This window comes from Heptranchias perlo, chromosome 13 (genome assembly GCF_035084215.1).
Source record: "Heptranchias perlo isolate sHepPer1 chromosome 13, sHepPer1.hap1, whole genome shotgun sequence".
NCBI classification, from domain to species: Eukaryota; Metazoa; Chordata; class Chondrichthyes; order Hexanchiformes; family Hexanchidae; genus Heptranchias; species Heptranchias perlo.
In genome coordinates this window covers 46,566,302-46,589,725 of record NC_090337.1, presented here as the reverse complement: position 1 = coordinate 46,589,725, position 23,424 = coordinate 46,566,302, and the positions used below count along the sequence as shown (strand labels likewise).

Genomic DNA, 23,424 nt, shown 5'->3' with positions numbered 1-23,424 from the left:
CACCAATCTCATCATCTCTTACAGCTAGAGCAGAATGCTCATAGAATGAAAATCTTACGATTTATGACCTCAGGACATTGCAAAGTGCTTCACAGCCAATGAAGTACTATTGAAATCTTATCACTGTTCTAATGTAGGGAAACATGGCAACCATTTTGCACACAGCAAGGTCCCACAAACAGCCAAAAGATAAATGACCAATAATCTGTTTTAGTGATGGTAGTTGAGGATAAATATTGGCCAGGACGCTGCTCCCTCAATACCATACTGAAGTATGAGCGTAATTATGTACTCAAGTCTCTGGTGTGGACTTGAACCCACAAACTTCTGACTTAGCGGCGGGAGTACTACCACTGAGCCAAGGCTGACACCATCCTTTTCTGCCTCTTAACAATGACCTGCTCCCTTCTTTGTGTGCCTCTGCCACATCCTCCACTTGAAGACATGCTTCAGAAGTATCATAGAATTTCATATGAGCCATCCATTACAGCTACCTGAAAATCAACTCACTGTGCCAAACACTTTCCTACTTAGCTGCTGCTCCTCCAGCCTACTGCTAAAATCTTCAGCCATTCTTGCCTTTTTAAAGGCTGCACTCTTAATTTCCAAGCTCCCTCCCCACAGCGCACTACTCAGGATTACACTACTGAACTGCAACTGGATATTTAAATGAACTGACCCCGTAATTTATGGCAGGGTCAGTGCTGTGGAGGATCAGTGAGCAACATTTCTGCCCCCAGGCGCAACATAACTATAAATGGCCCTGTGGATTTTCAGGGCCTGTAGCTTTACTGAATATGAAGCAAACTCAGGGTGTGCAATTTTAAAACAGAGCAAATATTTTTTCTCCTCCTAAATACATTTGCTGCAGAGGAAATTTTATATAGAAGAATTCACTGTAAATGGACACATCATACAGAGGAATTCACTGTGAATGGACAATTTATAAGGGGAAACTCACTGGAAATGGACATTTAATACAGCAGAATGATTCACTGTGAACAGACAGCTTAAATTTTGAGAGTATTGATAAATAGACACTTAATGTAGCAGGGAGATTCACTGTAAATGGTAACTTTACACGGGGGGATAGCCACCATAACTGTACACTTCATTTACAGTTTCTATCTCTGCCTAAAGTGTACATTTATTGTAAACCTCCCTTGTATGAAATGTTCATTTACTGTGAATGACCCCCTACATAAAGTGTCTGTTTACAGCGAATCTTTTGGCATAGACACTTCATACAGCAGAAGGACTTATTTTAAATGGACAAGTTGTACAGCGAATTTACTATAAATTGACAATTTCTGCAGGAGGCTCACTGTAAATAAACCACTTATACAAGGGAGATTCACTTTAATGGCGGGGGGGGGGGAGGTTCACTGCAAATAGACATTTAATACAAAATGAACTCACTGTGAATGGACACTTTATATAGTAGGGAGATTCACTGATTCAACATGTTATATAGGGGATACACTATCAAAGGACATTTTATTGAAGGGAGATTCACAGTAAATAGATATTTTTTACAGGGAGACTCATTGTAAACATTCAAGTTATGCAGGGAGACCCACTAAATATACCATTTATGCCGGGAGATACATTGTAAATTGACCACTTATGTAGGAGAAGATTTATTTTAATAGGATGTTTAATGGAGGGGAGGTTCACTGTAAATGAACAGTCAATACATAGCAAACTGACTGGTAAGTGGACACTTCATACAACAGGGAGGTTCACTGATTCAACACTTTTTACAGGGGATTCACAGTAAGTGAACACTCTACACAGGAAATTCAAAGTAAACTGACACTTTATACAGATATTCACTATAAACAGACATTCTATGCAGGGGAGTTCACTGTAAACAGATAATTAATACAGCTGGGAGAGTCACTGTAAATGAAATTACGCAGGGGATTTATTGCAAATTGACACTTTATTGCCAGGAGATTCAATGTGAATCACACTTTATGCAGTGGGATTCAATGTACTTAGACACTGCAGAGAAATTCACTGTAAATGGACTGCTTGTACAACAGATTTCTTTAATTAGCTACATAGGGAAAGGGGAAGAGGTTTGCTGTATATGGGCTGCCAATACAAAAGCAAACTCACTGTAAATGGACTCTTTATATAGCAGGGAGATTCACTGAATTGACACTTCATGCAAGGGGGATTCACTGTGGACAGACTTTATACAATGAATTCATTGTAAATGGACACTTTATGCAAAGACAATCATTGAAAATCCACCATTTATATAGGAGATTCACTTTAACAGAATATTTTATAGGGGGTGTGGATCACTGTAAACATACACACAATATGAAGGGGACTTACTGTAAATAGACACTTTATGTAGGGGGATTTACCAGTAGGTCCGGAGTGTTCAAACTATGGCCCACGGCCCAGCTGAGCCTGTGAACCATGGCAAACCAAACTGTGACAACCCATTGACTTGCTCTCCTCTAGCACAGGTATCCACCCCATTTCCGTTTCCAGTTATAATTTGTAAGCTGCTGTGTGAATTTGGTGAGACTGGAGATTCGGAAAGATTTGTTCTCAGATCTGCCAGGTTCAAACGAGTGAATCTTTCAGTATTAAAAAATACAAACAAAACAATGAATTTAGCAGTCCCACCAAATTCAACAGTTTGTGACTTAAATTGATATGGGATGGTTTTGTACATTTTAACATACAAAATGTAATTAAATTTAAGCCTGTGTCTTAATTTGAAGCATGCATCTGTGTGTCTATTTAATGACACAAGATTTTAATTTAGTAGAGACGGTCAGTTAGGACAATGGCTTTGCATCAGCCAAAAAACCTCAAAAGTGATAATGATGCCATTTTTATAAATGGTTGAAAGAAACTAAGTATTCCACTAAGACAGAAAGTTTAGATTCCACTGTTTTAATGAAAGGAGAGCTCATTGTAAAAGGATGTATTTTATACAGAGGGAGATTCACTGAAAATGAGGACTTTATACAAGGAGTTCACTCTAGATGGTCTATTTATAGAAGAAGATTCATTATAAATGGAAACTTTATATTGGACATTCACTCTTAATGGATACTTTATATTTAGGGAAATTAACTGTAGGTGGACATTTTATGCAAGGGAATTCACTATAAATGTACACTTTATGCAAGGAGAAACTATTATAGATGCATGCTTTATACTGGTTAAGTTACTGTAGAATTACATTTGCTTTCATCAACAAAAGCACCTGAAAATCCTTACTTTTTCCGGTATTATATGTCTGAGCCCTGTATGTTACTGAAATTAATCTGTGTTCAAACTGTCAACTTCTGTTGTTCACTATAATAACTAACCCATCTGTTATTTCACCATAGTGTGTGTATACTAATATCTTGCTGTAAATCCCTATAAATTGAATTCCCTCACAGAACCCAGAATATCCAAACATCTTTCTGAGCTAATCAAAAACCAGTATACAGATTGTTTTACTGGGCATAATCCACTTGATACACAATGCCAGTTTTTAATGCTAGAGACACTTGGGCAATCAATAATGACATATAGCCTGACTTTTTTCATAAGTAAATAAAAATTGAAAACACAAAGCTCTTCCTCAGCTTTACCATGTAAACTCACTACTATTACAGCACTTCTAAAAACTGGGGCCATTTGATTTTGAATCCTTGCTTGCTATGAAATCATTTCACGCTGTCAGTAGTTTCAATGTATCAAGATTATCAGATTGATCATTATTTACTGATGAGACGAAGAAGTTCAGAATTCATTTACAGTAAACACACAAATCAGTTTTAAGTACATGAATTCGAATCTAAAGAACTTATTGGATTCATCAGATTATGACTGTCCTTAAATTATCTGCGTGCTTCACAAAAAACATTTCCCTTCTATAGTTATAAGAGTATATTTGAGGAGAACATGTATATCTTGGTCCCCAGTGTATTCAGAAATCCATTCTAGCTTCTTGTCTATTATGACTTATCAACAATATAATTAAAATATTGTAATCACAGAGTGGACACACCAGTAAGTAAGAGGCTGTCCTATAATAGATTGTTTTAAAAACCGTGGAGACTCATTAATGACCAAGTTTCCTTTGGGGCAAGTCTCAATGTAGGCAAGACTCAAAAATCTAGCCACTGGTTCTGTTTCAAACTGTTTAATCTGAAATTCCTAGTCCTAAACTGCATTTGTTTAATAATTCAGGTTAAGTGCAAAAGTATGTGAAAATGGTGATGGGTTATTTGTATTGCCTATGCATAGAGGCATATCTTTGATACATCTGAATCATACCACAAAGTACACAAACAAAACATGGAAAACATACAATCGCATCACGGGTAAAAACATGGGAGTACCTAGACAAATCATTCATCTGACATATGCATTTCTGATTGCCATTGTAGGAACAAAGGCTTTTAAAAAGTATAATTAAGCGAGTCAGCCAGTATGCAAAGTTTAAGCAGTTTATAACTGGAAGTACTAGTTATTTTAAACACATTCCACTGCCTCTAATAGTCTAAATAATGCTCATGTAATAGTACCAATTTGCTACTGGCAGTTTTCCTCCCCCGCCGGAGTTAAAAATGATCCCCAATATATTTGAGATTGCCACAAACTCTAAAACCAGGGACTGAAGCTGAAGCTTGGAAGAGGGGAATAGTTTACATTTAACGGATTTATGCAGAAGATGGTGAACATGTGGTGGGGAGTGCCAAGGGAGGTTGTGGAGGCAAATAATGTGGCAATATTTAAGGGGGAATTGGATAGATATTTGAGGAAATGGATAATTGGGAGGTATTCATTTTTGGGACCAGTCAGATGGACTGCATATTTGTTTTAAATGGTGAGAAACTATTAAATGTTGGTGTCCAGAAAGACTTGGGTGTCCTAGTACAAGAAACACAAAAAGTTAGCATACAGGTACAGCAGGCAATTAGGAAAGCAAAGTTGGCCTTTATTGCAAGGGGGTTGGAGTACAAGATTAAGGAAGTTTTATTACAATTGTACAGGGCTTTAGTGAGACCTCACCTTGAGTACTGTGTGCAGTTTTGTTCTCCTTATCTAAGGAAGGATATACGTGTCTTAGAGGCGGTGCAACACAGGTTCACTAGATTCATTCCTGGGGTGAGAGTGTTGTCCTATGAGGAGAGGTTGAGTAGAATGGGCCTATACTCTCTGGAGTTTAGAAGAATGAGAGGAGATCTCTTTGAAAAATAAGATTCTGAGGGGGCTTGACAGGGTGGATGCTGAGAGATTGTTTCCCCTGGCTGGAGAGTCGAGAACTAGAGGGCATGGTCGCAGGATAAGGGGTCGGCCATTTAAGACTGAGATGAGGAGGAATTTCTCCACTCAGGGAGTTGTGAATCTGTGGAATTCTCTACCCCAGAGGGCTGTGGATGCTGAGTCGTTGAGTATATTCAAGGCTGAGATAGATAGATTTCTGGACTCTAGGGAAATCAAGGGATACGGGGATCGGGCAGGAAAGTGGAGATGAAGTTGAAGATCAGCCATGATCTGATTGAATGGCGGAGCAGGCTCAAGGGGCCGTAGGCCTACTCCTGCTCCTATTTCTTATGTTCTTATGTTCTTTCAAATCCTATACTTTCCTATATTCCTACATTGTTGCAATAATTATTTGTGAAGTGACCCCCTTTAATATCAATTCCCATTTGCCAGAAGAAATAATTAGTCTTAAGTGGGATCTCTATCCTAACAGATCTCCCTCTGATTTTGTCACAGTTATGAAAATAAAGTCAAATTTGAACTATAATCTTTCTGCAACTGCATGTTGCTAGTTCCCACAGCAACTGCTATGGTTGCAGAACATTTTCAAAGTGTTCTTAAGGTGTTACGTGTTAGTAAAAGGGTCCTTCGAATCACTTACAATTTTGATTTACAATCATCAAGACCCTATTCCGTGATTTGATAAGTAATTTATTGTGGTGTGGGAAAAATGTCATGGAATTTGACATAAATTATCATTAAACCATGATACAGAATTGATCTTAATGAAGATGTTTTACAATGAATGGAAATAGCTTTGTTCTTAAAAGGTTATAAGAGTTAATTATAAATTGAAAGCATGGTGCTTTTTTCGGCAGCACATATCCTAAAATTGAAATGATGCAGAGATTGGCTTGGCCTCTGTGCAAGGATTACATGTAAATTTGTGAAGCATTTCATATTTTTATAAGTGGTGTTTGGCTTTCGTCTGGAACTGGAAAAATGTCTTGCAGTGTGGGCCCATTCTTGGAGACTCATTCAGCACAAACTGCAGCCCCCCCACCCCAACCACCCCCCACCCAGCCTAGCAACCCACCTTCTAATCCACCCTCCCCACCCCTGTCCCCAAGCCTAACTAATCACAAAAACCCAAGACCAAATAAGCTGCCTGAACCCCTGACCCACTTTGCTCCAGAGCAAGCACTGTCATAGCAAGAAACCTGAATATATCAAAGCATTCCTCCCGCTGCAGCATGCAATCAAAATGTGCAACAAATTCACAAAATATATATGTGTATGAATGTACATTTTTGAGAATTCAATAAAAAAAGATGAAGCAATATTCTTTGGAGTTCTTTTAAAAATCATGCAGCTACAAGGGCTTTTTTAAACATCCTTGTGCTTTTTACCTAATAGTGTTTAAATGATAATTGCTGATTGCATGATTTGGCAAATTAGCTGTGAGAAATGTAAGGGTGTTCAATTCACACTCACAGTTAAAATGACAGGGTTGCTGAAAAAAAATGATTATATTCACAGATATTAACACAGCTCCCTCGCACTGCCAAGTTCAGTTCCTCCAATTTAGCACTCCTAATGTTGTACCAACACTTCAGAACAAAAAAAATTAGAAATATCAGGAGAAATTGATATATAAAAATGTTACATTCAACAATTGGATTAAGAGAAGCCCTGATCATGGGATTTCTTTCTTTTTACATGATCCTCACTGCATTTAGCTTTTTTCCAAAATATAACAATTTAAAACTAAAACAAATTATAAACAGTTTAGATGATCTCATTTTCACTACAGTGACTACTTTATCAATCATTTACCATAACATGTATGCACTATTTTACTGTCAGTTCTTGGTAATTGGATCCTCCCAAAATGAGCCAGCATTAATTCTGATCAAATTGAAATCCAACATACTTAGATGATGAATACCCCAGTTACATTGATTCTAGAATTACTTTACTGGAGTTGTTCTACTTGAGGCTATGAATTAGTAGATTTCAGAAGTTCCGACCACTGGTACTGGCCCTGTGAAATCTTATACAAATTTACAGCAACAGTGTGGATCGGTACAGAATACACCAACAAACTACAGAATGATATCATGTGCATCCCTACATTATGCATTCTTAGATGCACACAGTCTAGAATCCAAACTGATTTGCATTTATACTGCACCCAGACACTCGGAATATCAGGCAGCAACAAGCATACTGTGTCAGTTTCACTCATTCAACACCTATCCTGCTCAGAAACAAATAATTGTCATTGCACTTTACTTATGGATGTGCATTTTGGCCAATTTTATTGCTGCTCTGGTTCCCAAGTGCAGTATAATCATATTGTAACTTACAATAGCTTGTACTCTGTACAGTCCTGTATAAACATATTAGTCTACAAATTAGAAAATGAACATATTACTCCGAATGATAATTTTATTGAATGGTGTAGCCAGTTGTTAAATATAAATATAGCAGTCATTTCTACTCAGTGAAAGAAAGTAAATTAAGCCCATTAAATATAAACTGGAAAATGCCTATGGAAATATATTCACTTTTATGAGTTATTACTGAATATTATTAACAAGAATATTATAAATATGAAGTGCCGACAGCAACTCAAGATCAGTTCAAATTTAAGAAAAGACACCATCAAAAGAACACTAACAAGCCTGTTTATGTATCCATGACATTCTTGCTTAGCGAGGTTTGGTGCAGCTGAGGCTGCTTTTGTCTGGGGAGAACCCTGCCTCGGAGTAATAAAACTGGGAGAAAGTAGGAAAGACAGCAATTAGCAAAGGGATCAAGAACAGGGAAGCAATAATACTCCATGGGATTACAAATTCTTCACTATAGGAACAAATAAAAAAGGGAGGGAAACCATAAGTACCACCACCGGACAAACCGTGAAGTTTAATTAAACAAGGAATTATGGAATTAGAAGCAGTTCTTTCTACTCTGACCTTTACTGTGACTTCAGGAAATATTTGGCTTTGTTAAGGCTGTGATATATGAACACTTCAGGCCAATTTCATAGGGAACTGAACACAGCGTGGCATTCTGGTACATGGCATTTTATCGAGATTTCTTTCACTTCACGCCAATTGTCTGATTATGGAAGTGCTGTTGTTGACATGAACACAAGTATGAGTCGAGAAATGCATAAACAGTGGAGATTAAAATTAAAAATTAAAATTTATGGGTTGCCTCATATTTAAAATAAAATATTTAAAATTTAAAATAAAAAACAAAGCACTGAATTATATTTGTTGCACCTTTTCCACTGTTAAAGACAGAATAAATAAAACAAGGGATGCACGGCTGAGTTGTATTGTATTATGATTTAGCTACAATATCCCACTATTAAACTGTCTCAATAAAGTACATTAATCCAGTGGTAGGGATAGCAGTGATAAATTACTAATTAGACAATTATGCGCGTTATGCCATTATTCACACTGCGCCATAATTTCCTGGGACTTTTGTGTCACTATGCCGATACACTTGCCAAAACTGTTAAGAGTTGATGATCATAGCTTCACCCCCATTCAAGTCAATGGTGATTACGAATTTCCTGGATTTACACTAGTTTTCCCACCACAGCCACTTAGACTGATAAAATAATGGCGGAGGTGGGTCCTTGGTCTCCTGGTATCGCTGTGATTTATGGCTCTCACATGATTCTCAGCCTGGGAGGACCATAGAAGCTATGAGACTTCATCGCCGCGGTCTGGAATCGTGTGAATGGACCAAAATATGTTTTGACATTTCACCATCAAAAATAAAATGCCACCGTGTTCATTCTGAAGTAGAGTTCTAAAACTAAGTGCAAAATCATACATTTACAGATCAAATAAATTGATTGAATTTAAATTCAGTGTTCAAAATAATTGATTAAAGTAAAATAAAATCTCTGCTCTTTCCTGAAATATTTAATTGTGAGCTAAAACCTATCAAAACCCTTCTTCTTTGTCATTGTGTGTTAGGTTTAGTGTATATCGTGTGCACAGTGTAGGTCACTATCGTGCCTGCACATGCCATTGATGAAAGTAATTGTTTTTTTTAAAGAGACTTTTTAGGTAGCTTAAATTACTAATGCCATCTTCTAACTAGTAAAAAAAATCTCTAATTTAGAATGTTCCTGAAAACTGAACACAGCAGCTGAGTGTTTCCGTAACTCAAACCATTTTCTGCAAGAGATCAAGTTCAGCATAATGAAAGGATTTGAAATTCAGAATTCTATGACTCAAGCCATGCCAATATTGATCTGCTGAATTAGCTCATTGACTCAGATGGGGTAAGCAATTGGCTGAGCCGCTTCTGAGGTCTCTGATTCACCATTATGCTCGTGGCGGTGTATTCACATTACTATGGAAATTTAAGCAGAGATTCATGACGGGAAGATAGACGCACAAAACGTTGGCATTTACATCATACATTGTCGATTGAGGAAATTCTGGGCCATTATATTTCAAATATTTTGACCACATTCACAGGTGTTGAAGCTGTAGAAACGTTTCCCACATGGAGCCAAACCACTTTGGCTGAGTGGTAGCATTCCTGCTTCTGAGTCAAAACATGCAGGGTTCAAACCCTACTCCAGACAGCAAGTGGAGCACTGGCTCTGAATTCTGGGTTGACACCCAGCAGGAGTACTTGTGTCCCCTCTTCATATGGGTTGTGTGAGCCCATATAACCCTCCTACCGTAAAGGAATAACCACCCTACGTGCTAGTGTAAAGATGGCGAGGGCCATAGAAGGAACATTCATATCATTGCCTGAGACAGGCTGTTATTCAGCCTGCAAATCCTTCCACTACTTCACACTATTGTCCAAGTGAAAAATTTGAAGATAAAATAACAGCAACATCTTCCATATTTCCACAGCTGCTGTGGCTTTCAGCAGTTTGTAGCTTTCTCAAAAAAACTTTTAAAAATATAATGCTTGAAACACACAGTGAAAAATGATCTTTAAATTCACTTGTGGGTCTGTTGTTTTCACTTTCAAGTTTGATACTCAAGAGTTACCCAGTCAGCCATGCTGTGGAACTAAAGATTGCATATTGTGGAGATCCATTGACCGTCTGCTTTATCACATTGATTGTGCTTTGTGGGTCTTCTTTTTTGTCCTATTTTGTTACTTGTGAATGATTATCAAAAAAAGATTAAATAGAAGGTTTTGCTAACCAATAATAAATTTCATTCAAATTAATCCTTAAAAAAATTCCAACAAATACAAGGTAGTATAATCTTTCCAGCTGAAAATACTGCAAAAAAATTGCAGTCTGCAACAGCCACCTGTTCCCTAAACTAAACCAAACTTCTCATTCTAAAGAACCAGAACTATCATTTTTACTTGCCTGAAAACTAGGCATGCTTTCGTAACTCTGATACCCCATCACTGGATCAGAGTTAATGACAAATGACACTTTCCTCTTTGTGGTTCTCAGGATTTTTGTTGACATATTTGGCTCCTTTTGTTGGGGCCTAAGAAGTGGCCTATGGCAGAAGCCTATTCTGCCAATTTCCACGCTCCATCTGTGGTATACATCAACAGGCCCTTCCTCACAGTTAGCATTCTGACACCTGCCTGGCACAAAGAGACACTTAAGAGGAATGGAGTAGTGCAGTTGAGGTCTGGAGAAGGAAACTCGGCAGGGGTTAATCCAGCTCTCTCTGTTTTAGGAGCCTGTAGCACCTGGAGGTACTCATGTCATACAATGTTTCTTTACATCAGTTTTTATACAAAAAGTTGCTTGATCTGCAATAAATGTTGGTTTAGTATGTTATTGCAAACAAAATATATGCATCGCAAAAGGTTTTTTTTTTAGGAATTTGGGATAATCTTGATAACTTGTGATATAGCAGAGGTTTAGATTTTCTATCACCTATAGTTTAGTCTTATTTTTTGGGGGGGGGATGGAGAGTAGCAGAGCGGTAGCTTGATAAAATCTATTGGTGCTCTTTCTAGCTTTTTTAGGCTAGTTTCTCTTCCATGAAGATGCATTTAATTCCTGCCATCCCCCCAACCAACTTTCCCCTCCTCCATTTTCCTGACTCTCAGCTCCACAGCAAGGGGTCATTAATAACAAAATAAGCCCCTGACAGCTCTGTACTAACCAAAATGGTACAAATAAACTCTGACATGCAACAACTCCCACAGTGGTTTTGCTGTGGGTGGAGAATACAGATTAAATATGAATATAGTAAACAGCAGGAGACAGGTTCAGAAGGTCTAAAGTCAGCCAAGAGCTCCCCTCAAGCTTTTCGCATTATTACTGCATACAGGTTGATGGTTAACTCAGAACAAACATTGTTTAAACCAATTTCAATGATTAAATCCAAGTGCATGTTACTAAAAGAGTACCTTCATCTTTAACCTAAGTTCATGAAAGACCTTTTTTGTGCTGTCTGTTTCAGTTTGACTATTATTTGGAAACGTATGTGATTAAAAGCAACCACACATTTTATTTAGGAGTTATCATTTCAAATAGAAAAACTTTAATGAATGACTTTACAGCATTTCTTTGTGGAAACTCAAAAGTATTAATGTGCTTAATGTTTTTGCTACTGTATTTTGACTGATGTGCAGTTTGTTTTAAAGTGCGCTGAGGTCCATCCAATTGCCCATATGTAAGAAGACAGCAGTCAAACAAGAACATAGGATCACACTATTCAGCAAATATTCTGTTCAAACCTAAATATCTTTCTGTGCTATTGAATTAAGGTGTGTAAGATGTAAGGATTTTTCAGAAGAAAATTTAAGAGGAAAGAAAATTACTACTTCAAAGTTTGTGATATGTCAAATAAAAAGGTTTCTAATTAGATCTTCATTTATCTATGTGGAACACATCACAAAGCAAACTTTTAAAATCTCTTTAACCAGAGATAGCAACACTAGCAAACAGATAATCTAGTTAAACAAGTATGCTTAGAATATGGCACTGTATGCAAGAGTATCTTTGTGAAGGAAATCCAATCCAATCAATACAATTAGAAACAGTTGCTTGCATTGTGAGAAGTAGTCCTGGCAAAGGAAACACTGAAGATAAAGGCAGCAGTCATTTTCGTTTATATAACTATCAAGAGAAGGGCCTTTACAGACCATATGTGCTCCAAGCACAGTTCCTATCATAGGCCGGCCACAGAGTCTTTTGGGAGCTGTTAATGAACTGGGTAATTGAGCTGTCGACATGTGTTACCAAAACAAAACAAAAGGGAAAAAAGACAAATGAACAATTTATTTGCAGATCAGACCAGTTTAGCTTCTCAGCAAATGGGACAAAGTGATTGACTGAGTACATATAACAGTACATTGAAGTAAAGCAGATGTACTCACGGCAATGATGGGATGACAGCTTCTGGCCCATCTGTGCCTATCGTTCTGCTGCTGTGACTATGTGATCTACTAAAGAGATTAATTTTACACCTGCCTAAATGGTCTATAAAATAGATAAATCATTAGCAAAACTACTTTATATAGATCATGGCAAAAAGCCATATTTACTGAAGATCTATTGTCTCCACTGTCCAATACACATAAAATTATTAAAATAGAACATGATGGGATCATTTCACTTTATCTAATGCCATGCATCCAGAAACTAATAATATGTTTAGTTTAGAATTAAACTCATTAAGATTAATTAAAATGTAGACAAACATCTGGAGAAGAACAACTGAGCATATTGGCTAGGGATGAACCTTGTCACTTCTTAACCCCTCCGCCACTGAAAGAAACTCTATACAGTATTCTCCACCATAGTGAGAATAATACGTTTTTTAAAAATAGCCAGTAGAAGTACAAATACCAAACTCCAGCTTTAAGTTATTGAATATAATGCTTTTTAACAAATCGGTTCTAACATAAAGCATTTGTTTAAATGCATCCTTAATTACATTTAAATTTAAATTATTTCTGTAGGAAGTTCCAAAAATGTGTTGGGTTTCAGAATTTATAAGATATAAATATGTAAGTAAGTTAATGGCTGTAGTGCACAGAAAGGAATTGATTATCAGCCCTTTACCCTTACCAAGTTACTCCTCTCCATTAAGAACAGATTTGCTTTTGAAACCATTTAGCCTTTGTTGCCAAAATGTTAAAAGACAAGCAGGCAACAATGTTTTAAATTAATGTAGTAGTATAAAGTTTATTCAACTGAATCTAATGGTTACCGTCCACCATCACTCTTTATTTTTGAAAAAAAATAAGCATTTAATAAGCATGATACCTAATGAATACGATCACAGCAACAATCATAGTCACATGTGGAGTTGGGACACATGTTTCACTGGTGTGAAACCAGGAACAAATTTCCAATTGGCACCACCCCAGGAAAGTTTGTTTTTGTCATGCCAGAAAGCAGGACAATTAGAAAAGCCATGTTGAAAAGCATAAAATGAACATTTTTATGGCCACTAGGGGCCATATGAAAGTTGAATTTTAATTACTTAAAACTAGCAAAACGGATCCCTCTAATGACACCATAGAATTCTGTTTCATTATGACACTGATGTCAACCTTTTCCCCTTGTTCTTTGATTTTGTATTCTGATGTGAATTAATGAACCGTGAAAACGTTTACTTTTTAAACATAGGAACACTGAATATTTCTCTTGCTGTAGAAACTGCAAATCTACCATGAAAGTTCTGTATGCTGACCTGGGGTGCTAACATCAAAAACAGCCTCCCCACAGTTTGTATGCCATAACTATGAAAATAATTGTGTTGTTATCCACACTCTTTTCTCACACAGAATCCAGCTATTAGGGTGTTATAACTGTTGATTGTAATTACAGAAATCTCGTAGAGTACATTTCAGGACTGAAATTTTGCCAAGCCCCTATTTTTACTGTCAGTTAAAAGTAAATGATCAGTTAATTAAAATTCAAACAGGGAAACACTAGTAGACATTGACCTTATGATAAACTTTGACCTGGCAGTATGTTACAAACATGCCTTCAAAAGTTGTGCTGATAGATTTCCTGCTTTCAATTTGGATGAGCAACTTGCTTCTACTTGAACCCAGGATTAAAACCCAAGAACATTTCACTTTCATTTTGATATTATAATGCTATTTTATCTCTTTTGTAAGGCTTCAGTGCAATAGTGTTGGAAGCTTGATTCTTAGTGGATGTGAGAGTCAAAAGATAAATGTTAAATGAATATGAGTTTCATTATATGTTGGGTTAATATGAAACCGTTTAAAATTTAGCATTAATAGACTAAGGGGTGCTGAAAATGTATCTTTAAAGATTTGAAGGTGTCTAAGACACCTATGTTGTCTTTTCTTTTTATCTCCTCCCTATTTCTTTTTGCTTTTGTTTACTTTACTTGAAAGGAAAAATAAACAGGGGAAACAGTTGACCCTTTAACCCAATTTCTTCACCTTTGACTTCTGAGCAATAAACATTTCAGATTCCAAATTCTCACTTTCAGACAGAGTTTTTATTTGGAAGGTTTTTATAATCCACTGTCTATCTAGACACTGATATATATGTTGCAGGACCTGCTTCCAAGTTATTCTCAAAGGTGAACAGCCTGAAGTAACCATGTCACATGACCACAAGAGGGCAATGGTCAAGAACCTCTTTTCACTGACTCAGTCAGTGCTTCTTTTCTCATATACTTGAACAGGTCAACAATCGCTGACTATAAACAGAGAGCTCATTCAGTCCTTTAGGTTCACAGTTTATGTTACAGCACTCCTACAACCCTTCATAGTTCATTTAATATCCATATTTCAGTAATGGGGGGAAAAGAACAGGTCACAACTATAGGGATTCCTTACACAACAAATTGATGTGGAAATTAACATATACACCAAACATCAGGCAAGGACCTGACATCTGGACAGTGATGTCCTGTTGTAACACTGCATCTTTCACTCATTAATTACCCATTACTGTATAATACGAAATGATATAATTGTTGAAATTCTGATCCGTGTGGATGCGTGATCAAAAATGAGAATCATCTTGCTGGAGTCATGTGTATTTTTCCTAGAAGCCAAATATAACAAGTAAATCCTTTGGCTAACACACATGTTGTAAAAATAGATCAGACAGTGGAAATGTTAATGAAACACACAGAAAAACTGGTGCTTTCCATCATCAACTATGGCTAATCACAAAGACTTAGCAACTCTTGACTATCTCCTTGAAATATTAACAGACACATTAGCTCTGACCACAATAATGCCATCGGTGTTTTACAGACAAAGGTTCTAATAATAAATGATGTCGAAAAATATTATAAATATCTTCTACTCCATTTGCTGTGCTCTTGAGATCAGCATAGCCTGTTTACATTGTACTCAAAACAGGCGAGCTCTTGATAGTAATAAATTCCATAATCACAGCCTTTCCATCCATTCATCCATCTATCCTATTTTTTTACTGGGGAAGAGTTAACTACGTCTTTCTAAATCTAATACAAACAGGCCCAAGTCAGATCAATTTGAATCTTTCAATGTTAATCCAGTTAAAAACAGTTCAATGTTCAGATGCCATTTCTACCCACTCAACTGGTGCTACATCGGAGAGCACCAGAAGCAGCCTGTGAACATTAATGCATTGCTAAGAAATCCAAATCTAGGCTTTGCTGTCAGAGATCAAATACTCCAGCTCCTGGTACAAACGTAAACGTTCATATTCTTGAACTGTTCGTACATGTGTATATTTGTTTAGAGCATATGGAAACCTCTTTATGCACTGATCACTTCAGTGGTATTAATGTTTTTCTTGTCTTTGCTGAAGCATGATCACAAGATTCAATCCATTATCTTGAACATTCATTGGTTTATAGTGGAAGAAGGTCCAAGTTAACAAACCAAAATATTATGAACTAATTGTGCCTTATATGTTTATATACAACCAGCTTTTTTGATGGTACGGCACAATTAATGCATAAACACACACACACACGTATATATATATATATATATATATATATGTGTGTATTTCTATGCAAATAGATATAATTTTACTTTATTGTATGGTTGCCAGGGAAACCGCAAAGGCTGGTGGGATCCAATAGCAGTTTCTCACTGAGTATTTTACGCCCAAGAGATAATGGTGTGAAGGCCGTATGAAGCCCATAAACCTGGCAGTGAGCTTTAATCCTGTTCTCTGCTAGTATTGTTACATTAGTAAGGCTTAAATTAATCAGCTTCATAGAAAACAGGATCCGTGCCACTTTCATAATCATAAATGAGATTAAAACTCACAAAACATGATTTATTTTATCATATGAAAAAGTTATGTGCTTTTCAAAGTTGAACTTTTTTTGCTACTTCACTTAAACATTAAAATTTTGTTAATGTGGAGAAAGCAATGAATATGAGAAGAAAATGTTTATATATATAGGTAGTAAGACGTCAATAGCTCACTGGATATTATCTTTGTAATTAATTAACAAACTCAGCAATCTGGAATGAGCACATTATCATCACAGATGCTGAGTTTACCAAGCTAATTGGATAAAACAGTGGGCTACAGTCTATTGCTTTCTAAGATTAGTGATTGACATGCCTCTGTCTGGCTTGTCTATTAACTGTGGTCATATTGTTGCTATTTGGAGTTTTGCTTGGCTAATACTTCTAACAAATAGAGTGCTTCTTTAGCCCTTTCTCCTTGACCTTCTCTTGTCCATTTTCTTTTAGTCAATTCAAACTGCCTTATGAAGGATTTGGTCACAGTAGAGTGAATCCCAATTCAGTGCATATAGTTAACTGAGTGCAGCCAAATTAGCACTTAGCCAACTCAGTACAACACCAATTCAACAACTCCCGATGCTTAATGCAATTGAACACAATCAATTCAGTGCAATAAGTTACAAAATATAAATAAACCACTTCCCAATCTGAACTCTAAACCTAGAAATAGGCAGAAACATTTTTTAAAAACCTCTAGGTGTAACTGGCTACAAGCAACACTGCCAGTACTCAACTCCAATATAACGCAATTAACAAACACTGAATCAGCTGCGCTACATTAACCACAAGCTGAAACAAAACTCCCTGAACTGGATGTACCCCTTATGAAGGGATACTGAATGAATATAGTCCATTGCAGCCTCAGGTTCATCCTATTCCCTGCCCTGAATACCTCACTTCAAAGACAAGCCGCATTCATTAATTGCCCTTTGAATTAATATCAAAGGGTCACAATGCGAGTGCCAAAAGAGAAAGAAGCTTTAATGAAGCATAGAGCTGCCATTCATTTGCAGATAAGCATGTTTTTATGCTTGGATGGTCACCATGCTGAAGGCCTCATGAAGGGGGAGGCAGAAAGAGTTGAAGAAGCTTTGCTCTAATGGTAATTTGTACTGTAAACAAACAAGAGAAAACCAACATAAATATACTACTACGAAATAGTGCTATTCAGTTCAAGCCACAATGGCACAACATCTTTCTATCACTGCGAGGTGCAGGAAAACAATGGAATTGCTTAAGTTAGATGTTTCTTAGTTCTGTATCTTATTTTAATTAAAATGTTATCTTAACAAATGTGATAGTACAGTACTATCTTCATTGTCTCAGTATTTAAGTGCAATGCAGGATCCTTACCATAAACGAAATTAACTAAATATTGCTGCTTCTATCAATAAAATGGTAGTGGCTACATTTTAAATTACTAGATCCTTCCTACAACTTCAAATGCACTTAGTTTTAAAATTCCTTTTCCTTATACTCCCTGGTGTTTCTTTTTCATTTCCAATTCTATTCATCCTTTCTATTCATATTTTGATTTTTTTTTTGTAATTGATTTTCCTTAATATTAATTCTGTACTTGTCATGAAACAGTTGCTCATCAGTTTACAATGTTATTTCTTACTTATGACTCTGAAATTATTTTTCATTTCTCATGTCTATCACAAATATTTTGACTTGGAAACTTTTAACAGTAAGTAAGCTCAGTCAAGCACCTATAGATACAGTGCAGTTCATTTTATAGCATCATACAAATACTGCCTTACACCCTGTGATCTGATAAGTTAAAGTTATAAACTTGCTACATTGTTTGTACTGATCTGCTTATTGGTCTAATATTTTCTTAAGAAACAAAAAGTTGATAAGTATTACAAAAAGCTTTCAAAGTACCACTTTTTATGTGTCAACGGTATATTATATTGAAAAACAGCAATTGCTGAAATATTGACGGCAAGTTATTCACTTTATTTACACAAAGTCCTTCTCAGTTTCTTTGATAAAAGCAGTTAAATCTTTTTACTCTTTCATGTTTTGTCAGAACTTGATTCCTTTTGTCCTCTGGCTATTTGCCTAGCTGCGGACAATGATGCAGGAAGAATAGAAGCAGATTGTTGGAATGGTCTTCAGTGAAACTAATTATGACATGTTGACTGCACTCACCATGACATATTTCAGAGATCCAAGCTTATTCAATTACCCTTTCCAGATTTCCCTTTGAGAAATATTTTATCCTTTTGAGTGTTTGTATTTCTGAAGTGCATTTATGTTCAATCTGCGAGCACAATCCTCTGATCTGTGAGGGACCGTATTGTTACCGTTATTATACCCATTTCCAAATTAAGTAAACACCAATGGGATATTGAAGACATAATTTCGTTTGAAAGGCTTAGTGGTGAAGAAAAAGATTTTTTTTCTCCTTGTATTTTTTTAGCAACTGTGATATTTTGTAGTTCCCTCCTTATGATGTGGTGCAAATCAAGGGCCATGACGCTATGAGCTGATTTTTTGAGAGTTCACTTCTTGTTGAAATAAAACACATTACGTTTCATGTTGCTAATCACAACAGGCATTGACAGTTTGGTGAACACTGGACTTGTAATGCCTGACGATCATGGTGTGGGTTTTGCAGATGCCAACTAACGGCAGCTGCTCAGCGAGAGTACGTTAGAATAGGGGAAATGAAAGAAAGCTAAAACATCTCCGTTATTTATGTCCTGAAAATATGAGTGCTTAACAACTTGGAAAACAAATTGAGACAATTTTAATGATTTGCATATAAAATCTTAATGTTGTTTGAAATTTCCATGTGGTCTTACAGTTTTAAATGAATGTTTTATTTATTATTATACTTATTTTGTCATATTCCCTCCTCCTTAAGTCCCTATGCACCAGGCACCCACTACCCAACTTAGAGGATGGAGCTGATTTGTTCCCAGATCTCTGCTAATGCTGCTCTTTTACTGGCTGGTAAGAAGTACATGAAATTGACTTAGGTTAACTCACCCTCTGATTCTCTTCACTGCACTGTGAGGCAGTGCCTCACATCCACTCATCACCCCCTGCCCTACCACCACCGCCCTCCCCGCAACCCCGCCCTCCACCGGGGGTCCAAATGTGGTGGAAAGCTTACAGTGTGGGGAATGACAGACTCCAACATTCATCCTACCACTCAGAGATGCAGTTTGTTTGTGTATGTTATTTCTAAGTTTGTACCAGCATTTAGTAATTACTAAGGCTTTTCTGCATGGGCATTTGCAGACTGTGTCAAAAAGAAACACAATGTAGGAAATATTGTGCTTGAGAAATCTGCAATTGAAAACAACTCAACATACTTTTCCAGTTTATAAAATGGAATACAGCAGCTGACATGAAAGATGAGATAGCCAGCGATACTTCCCCTATGATAGCTAAGGCATACCATCAAAATATTTTTTCCGTTACAGCTCTCAGGTTTCTTTTATTTAAAATTGTATTTATTTTAAACATGACATCCTTGGGATTTTTGGGGGGGCTCAAAATTTTAAATTAGTTCTTCTAATAAATTAAGGGTTATGGGGAGACGGGAACAGCATAAAATTATTCCGTGGTTAGTCCAACAGTCCCCACCCAATAAGTTCTTGACCTCAGCTTGGCTACTGGCAGGGGGGTGCCTGCCAGAGCTGGAACAAATCGCCACAAGAAATTTGATGGTAAGTCAATCTAGGCCACTCTAATACACAGCCTGGGACTGGTTAAATAGTGGCATAGGCCTGACAGAAGGACACCTGCTCACCTTCTCACCACATTGTATTTGGGGGATTTGGGGAGGAATTTAAAGAGGGAATGTTTTAATAAGATAACTAATAGTGGGGAAAAAAGTAATAATACATTGACTTTAAAGTTATGCTTTGCAAATATTATCATAAGTACAATTCAATATAATTATATAAAGTTCATTTATCTGCTATTTTAATGGAGCCTTGTTAATTTTAAATGGCTTACCACCTTTGTTAAAGTAACGGGCAGAGGTATTTCATATGAACCTGCTGACTGTACGCTGATATTCCTACAATTTAATTTCAAGGCCTTAAAGGTTCTGATGCACACAGCTTCAAACCATTCAGCTTTGTGTGTTTAACTGTCCCACCAAGCATTTCAATGCTAATTTTCTATGGAGTCTCAACTTCAAAATTGGTCATAAAATTCTGTCTCAGGGTACGTAAAAAAATGACAGTTTGACCAAGATTGATGTTCTTCTCATTCACTGGGAACCGTTAATCCCTTTTACTTCTCTGAATTTTGCCTGGGAATAGCCAAGTTTCTAGGTGAAGGGTTAACCTATAACAGTCTACATCAAGCAGAAGCACCATGCACTTGGTATTTATGCGAAGCACCTGTGCCCTACAACAGTGATCTGGCTCATTGTACAATAGCACATGGTGCAGAACTGTTACACCACTCTTGTGTGCCTCTGCCTTCAGCAGTTATTTAATTAGGATCTGTAAACCATCTTTTAGTGCTTCATCTCCAAAATATGGAGCGAGTCAATATGAAGTAGGCAATTACTATAAAGTTAATTAAAGTATATGAGCCATTGAAAATCAAGTGCATTTCCCATTCAAATTGCACGGTCCTGCTTTAAAAAGTTGGCCTCTCTATTCACAATTTGGACTGACTTTTATAGGTGTTTTCAAAATCTCACACTTCGCTATTGGACTAATTATCCGTGTTATGTACATTATATTTTTCTATTTGCTGCAGTTAGATCCTAAAGTATCTTGTGTAGCTATAACTATCACACAAAAGGGGAAAAGTGCACATTTTAACCTTGACATAGAAAAGATGGAAGCCAGCAGCAACCCTGCACCCATCCCAATTCATAGCGTCAGGAACGGTTGCTGTATTACTCCTTCAGGGAAAAATTGAATCTTCTGCAAGATGATCTGTTTACTAGAACATATACCGTAACATATATAAAATATTCTATCAGTTGGAACTATTTTATTTAGCCACATCACTACTGAACATCTGCTAATATCTTGCTTTTTACATTTGCTTTGTAAAATATTTTGTTCACGGTATATTCTTGACTCATGTGCTTTAAATATGTTTTTGTGATACTCTGTAGCATAACATTTCCCCAGATCAATCGAATGTAAAACACAAGGAAATATTTATAAAAAGATAGCAGGATGTATGTAGTTCATCATGGAGTTTCTGCTGTCTTCCTGAACTAAATCTACATGAATATCAAATCTCAATGAACAATATGTTCCACTGCACGATGAATCAAAGAACAGGCTTTAAACACAGAGATCAAGAACATGCAGTGAATGACATCTTCTTTACAAGAAAGACAACAAATCTGAAGAATTAGTAAATGTTCAGCACTCAGGTAGTTAAATATACATCCCTTGTTTCCCAATAAATTCATGGTAAGTTAAAACTAGTGGAACTCATTTTCTCACAAATTGATGATCTGCAACAGTTCATGGTTTTGAAAATCACTCACAAGTGCAGATGTTTCACCGGATTACTTCCAGAAGTTGTGGAGGGCCTTTATTTTATGCAACTACAATGCCTGTATTTAACTTGAAGTTCTAAAAATATTGTGTACTGCAGAAAAATAAACTTTTGTAAGCATAATTTTCATGGCAACAAAAACACTGTAAACAACACTGTGGAGCAGCAAGCATTCCAAAACTAGAATTGTGAAAGTTTGAATGATTGTGGCAGTGGTTTTATTTGTCATAAAATAAATCACACAAGTAATGTTCTGTGAGAAAATAATCAAAGCGTACCAGGAAAGAATTAATTTGAGGCAAAATTAAACTACTGTATTGTTTAATGTGTAATCTAAAGTTGAGCTGATTACATATTGTATCAGCATAATTGGCACATTGTTGGGTCATTTTTATCTGAATTTACAGAACAGTTGGTTGTGACATTACTAAAGAAGGTAAAATATGGAGTAATAGTCAAAAAGTCCTGAAGAAGTCATCTGCTATAGTGTGAAGTTATTCAAACTAGAACACAACAATCTACCTTTAGGTTAAATTGATGATTTATCCCAATCATACATCTAACTTGTTATTAGTGTACAGTGTACTTAAGTATGTTGATCTTTAGTTCCCTGTACCCTTTTACCATATCATTTTACAAGGGGAATGATGAGAATAATTAAAGCTGAAAAGGCTTCTTGCTCCTTTATAATTATTTTCTGGATTTTTGCTTGGTTCAAAGACAGTTCAGGAATGGTTTAAATGCATGGTAGTGAAAACCTTCTTAGTAATTTCCCAAATCTGGTGTTGATTTTAGGTAGAAGGTTTAGAAAAAGGAAAGAAAGAGGAAAGTGTCCTACAGATGGGATTTATAACAAACTATTTAGATCACAATGATTTTGGTGAGAACTAGTTCTGATCAGAAGTTTACATTAAATCATAAATAAATCATTTCTATTATGAATTTAAATTAACCAAAATTATATGAAACTGTACATTATATTACTGAAGTTACCTTTCAAATACAACCTGATGGTCAAATTAATTCAATACTATATAAATTAAATAGGTCGGGCAAACCTTATATTCAGTTTCCACATTTTTACTCAACTATTTCACTACTATGCAAAAAAAACAATTAAGTTAATAATTAAATTGAGAAGGCCTATGTTAATGAAGTTGCCATTTACAATATCCTACATTAAGACACAATAAAGATTCCCTCTCTCTAATCAGTGTAAGCCAAAAAGATAGAGCTTTGATCCCTGTTGTTAAAAGGCAATGACAATAGAAGTTGAGCAACTAGGGGCAGAGCTATTGGCCCCTCTTCACACAACAATAGCATCAACAAACAAGTACTTGATCAATATTTGGCCAGGGTAACTGAAAAGTTTCTTTTCAGATTTTAATTCCAGGTTGTAAAACAGCTGTAGGGCAAAGAGGGACATAAAACTCTAATGAATTCACTTGTGAAGTACCTTTC

At 36.3% G+C, this 23,424-nt stretch overlaps 1 protein-coding gene and 1 non-coding gene across 4 annotated transcripts in view; one reads left to right on the top strand and one right to left on the bottom strand.

Annotated features, from left to right (window-relative positions):
- pax3b (paired box 3b) overlaps nt 1–23,424 on the bottom strand; it is a 74,965-nt gene that overhangs the window by 39,216 nt on the left and 12,325 nt on the right. Inside the window, exon 5 of one of the 3 annotated variants that reach the window (XM_067994685.1) lies at nt 14,475–14,483. The exons of the other annotated variants lie outside the window; for them this stretch is intronic. Within the exon in view, the coding sequence (XP_067850786.1) occupies nt 14,475–14,483 (9 nt within the window). The remainder of the gene's footprint in view (nt 1–14,474; nt 14,484–23,424) is intronic. 3 annotated transcript variants of the gene reach the window in all.
- LOC137331765 (U6 spliceosomal RNA) lies at nt 6,098–6,201 on the top strand. Its single transcript, XR_010965538.1, has one exon. It is a non-coding gene; the product is annotated as a U6 spliceosomal RNA (small nuclear RNA).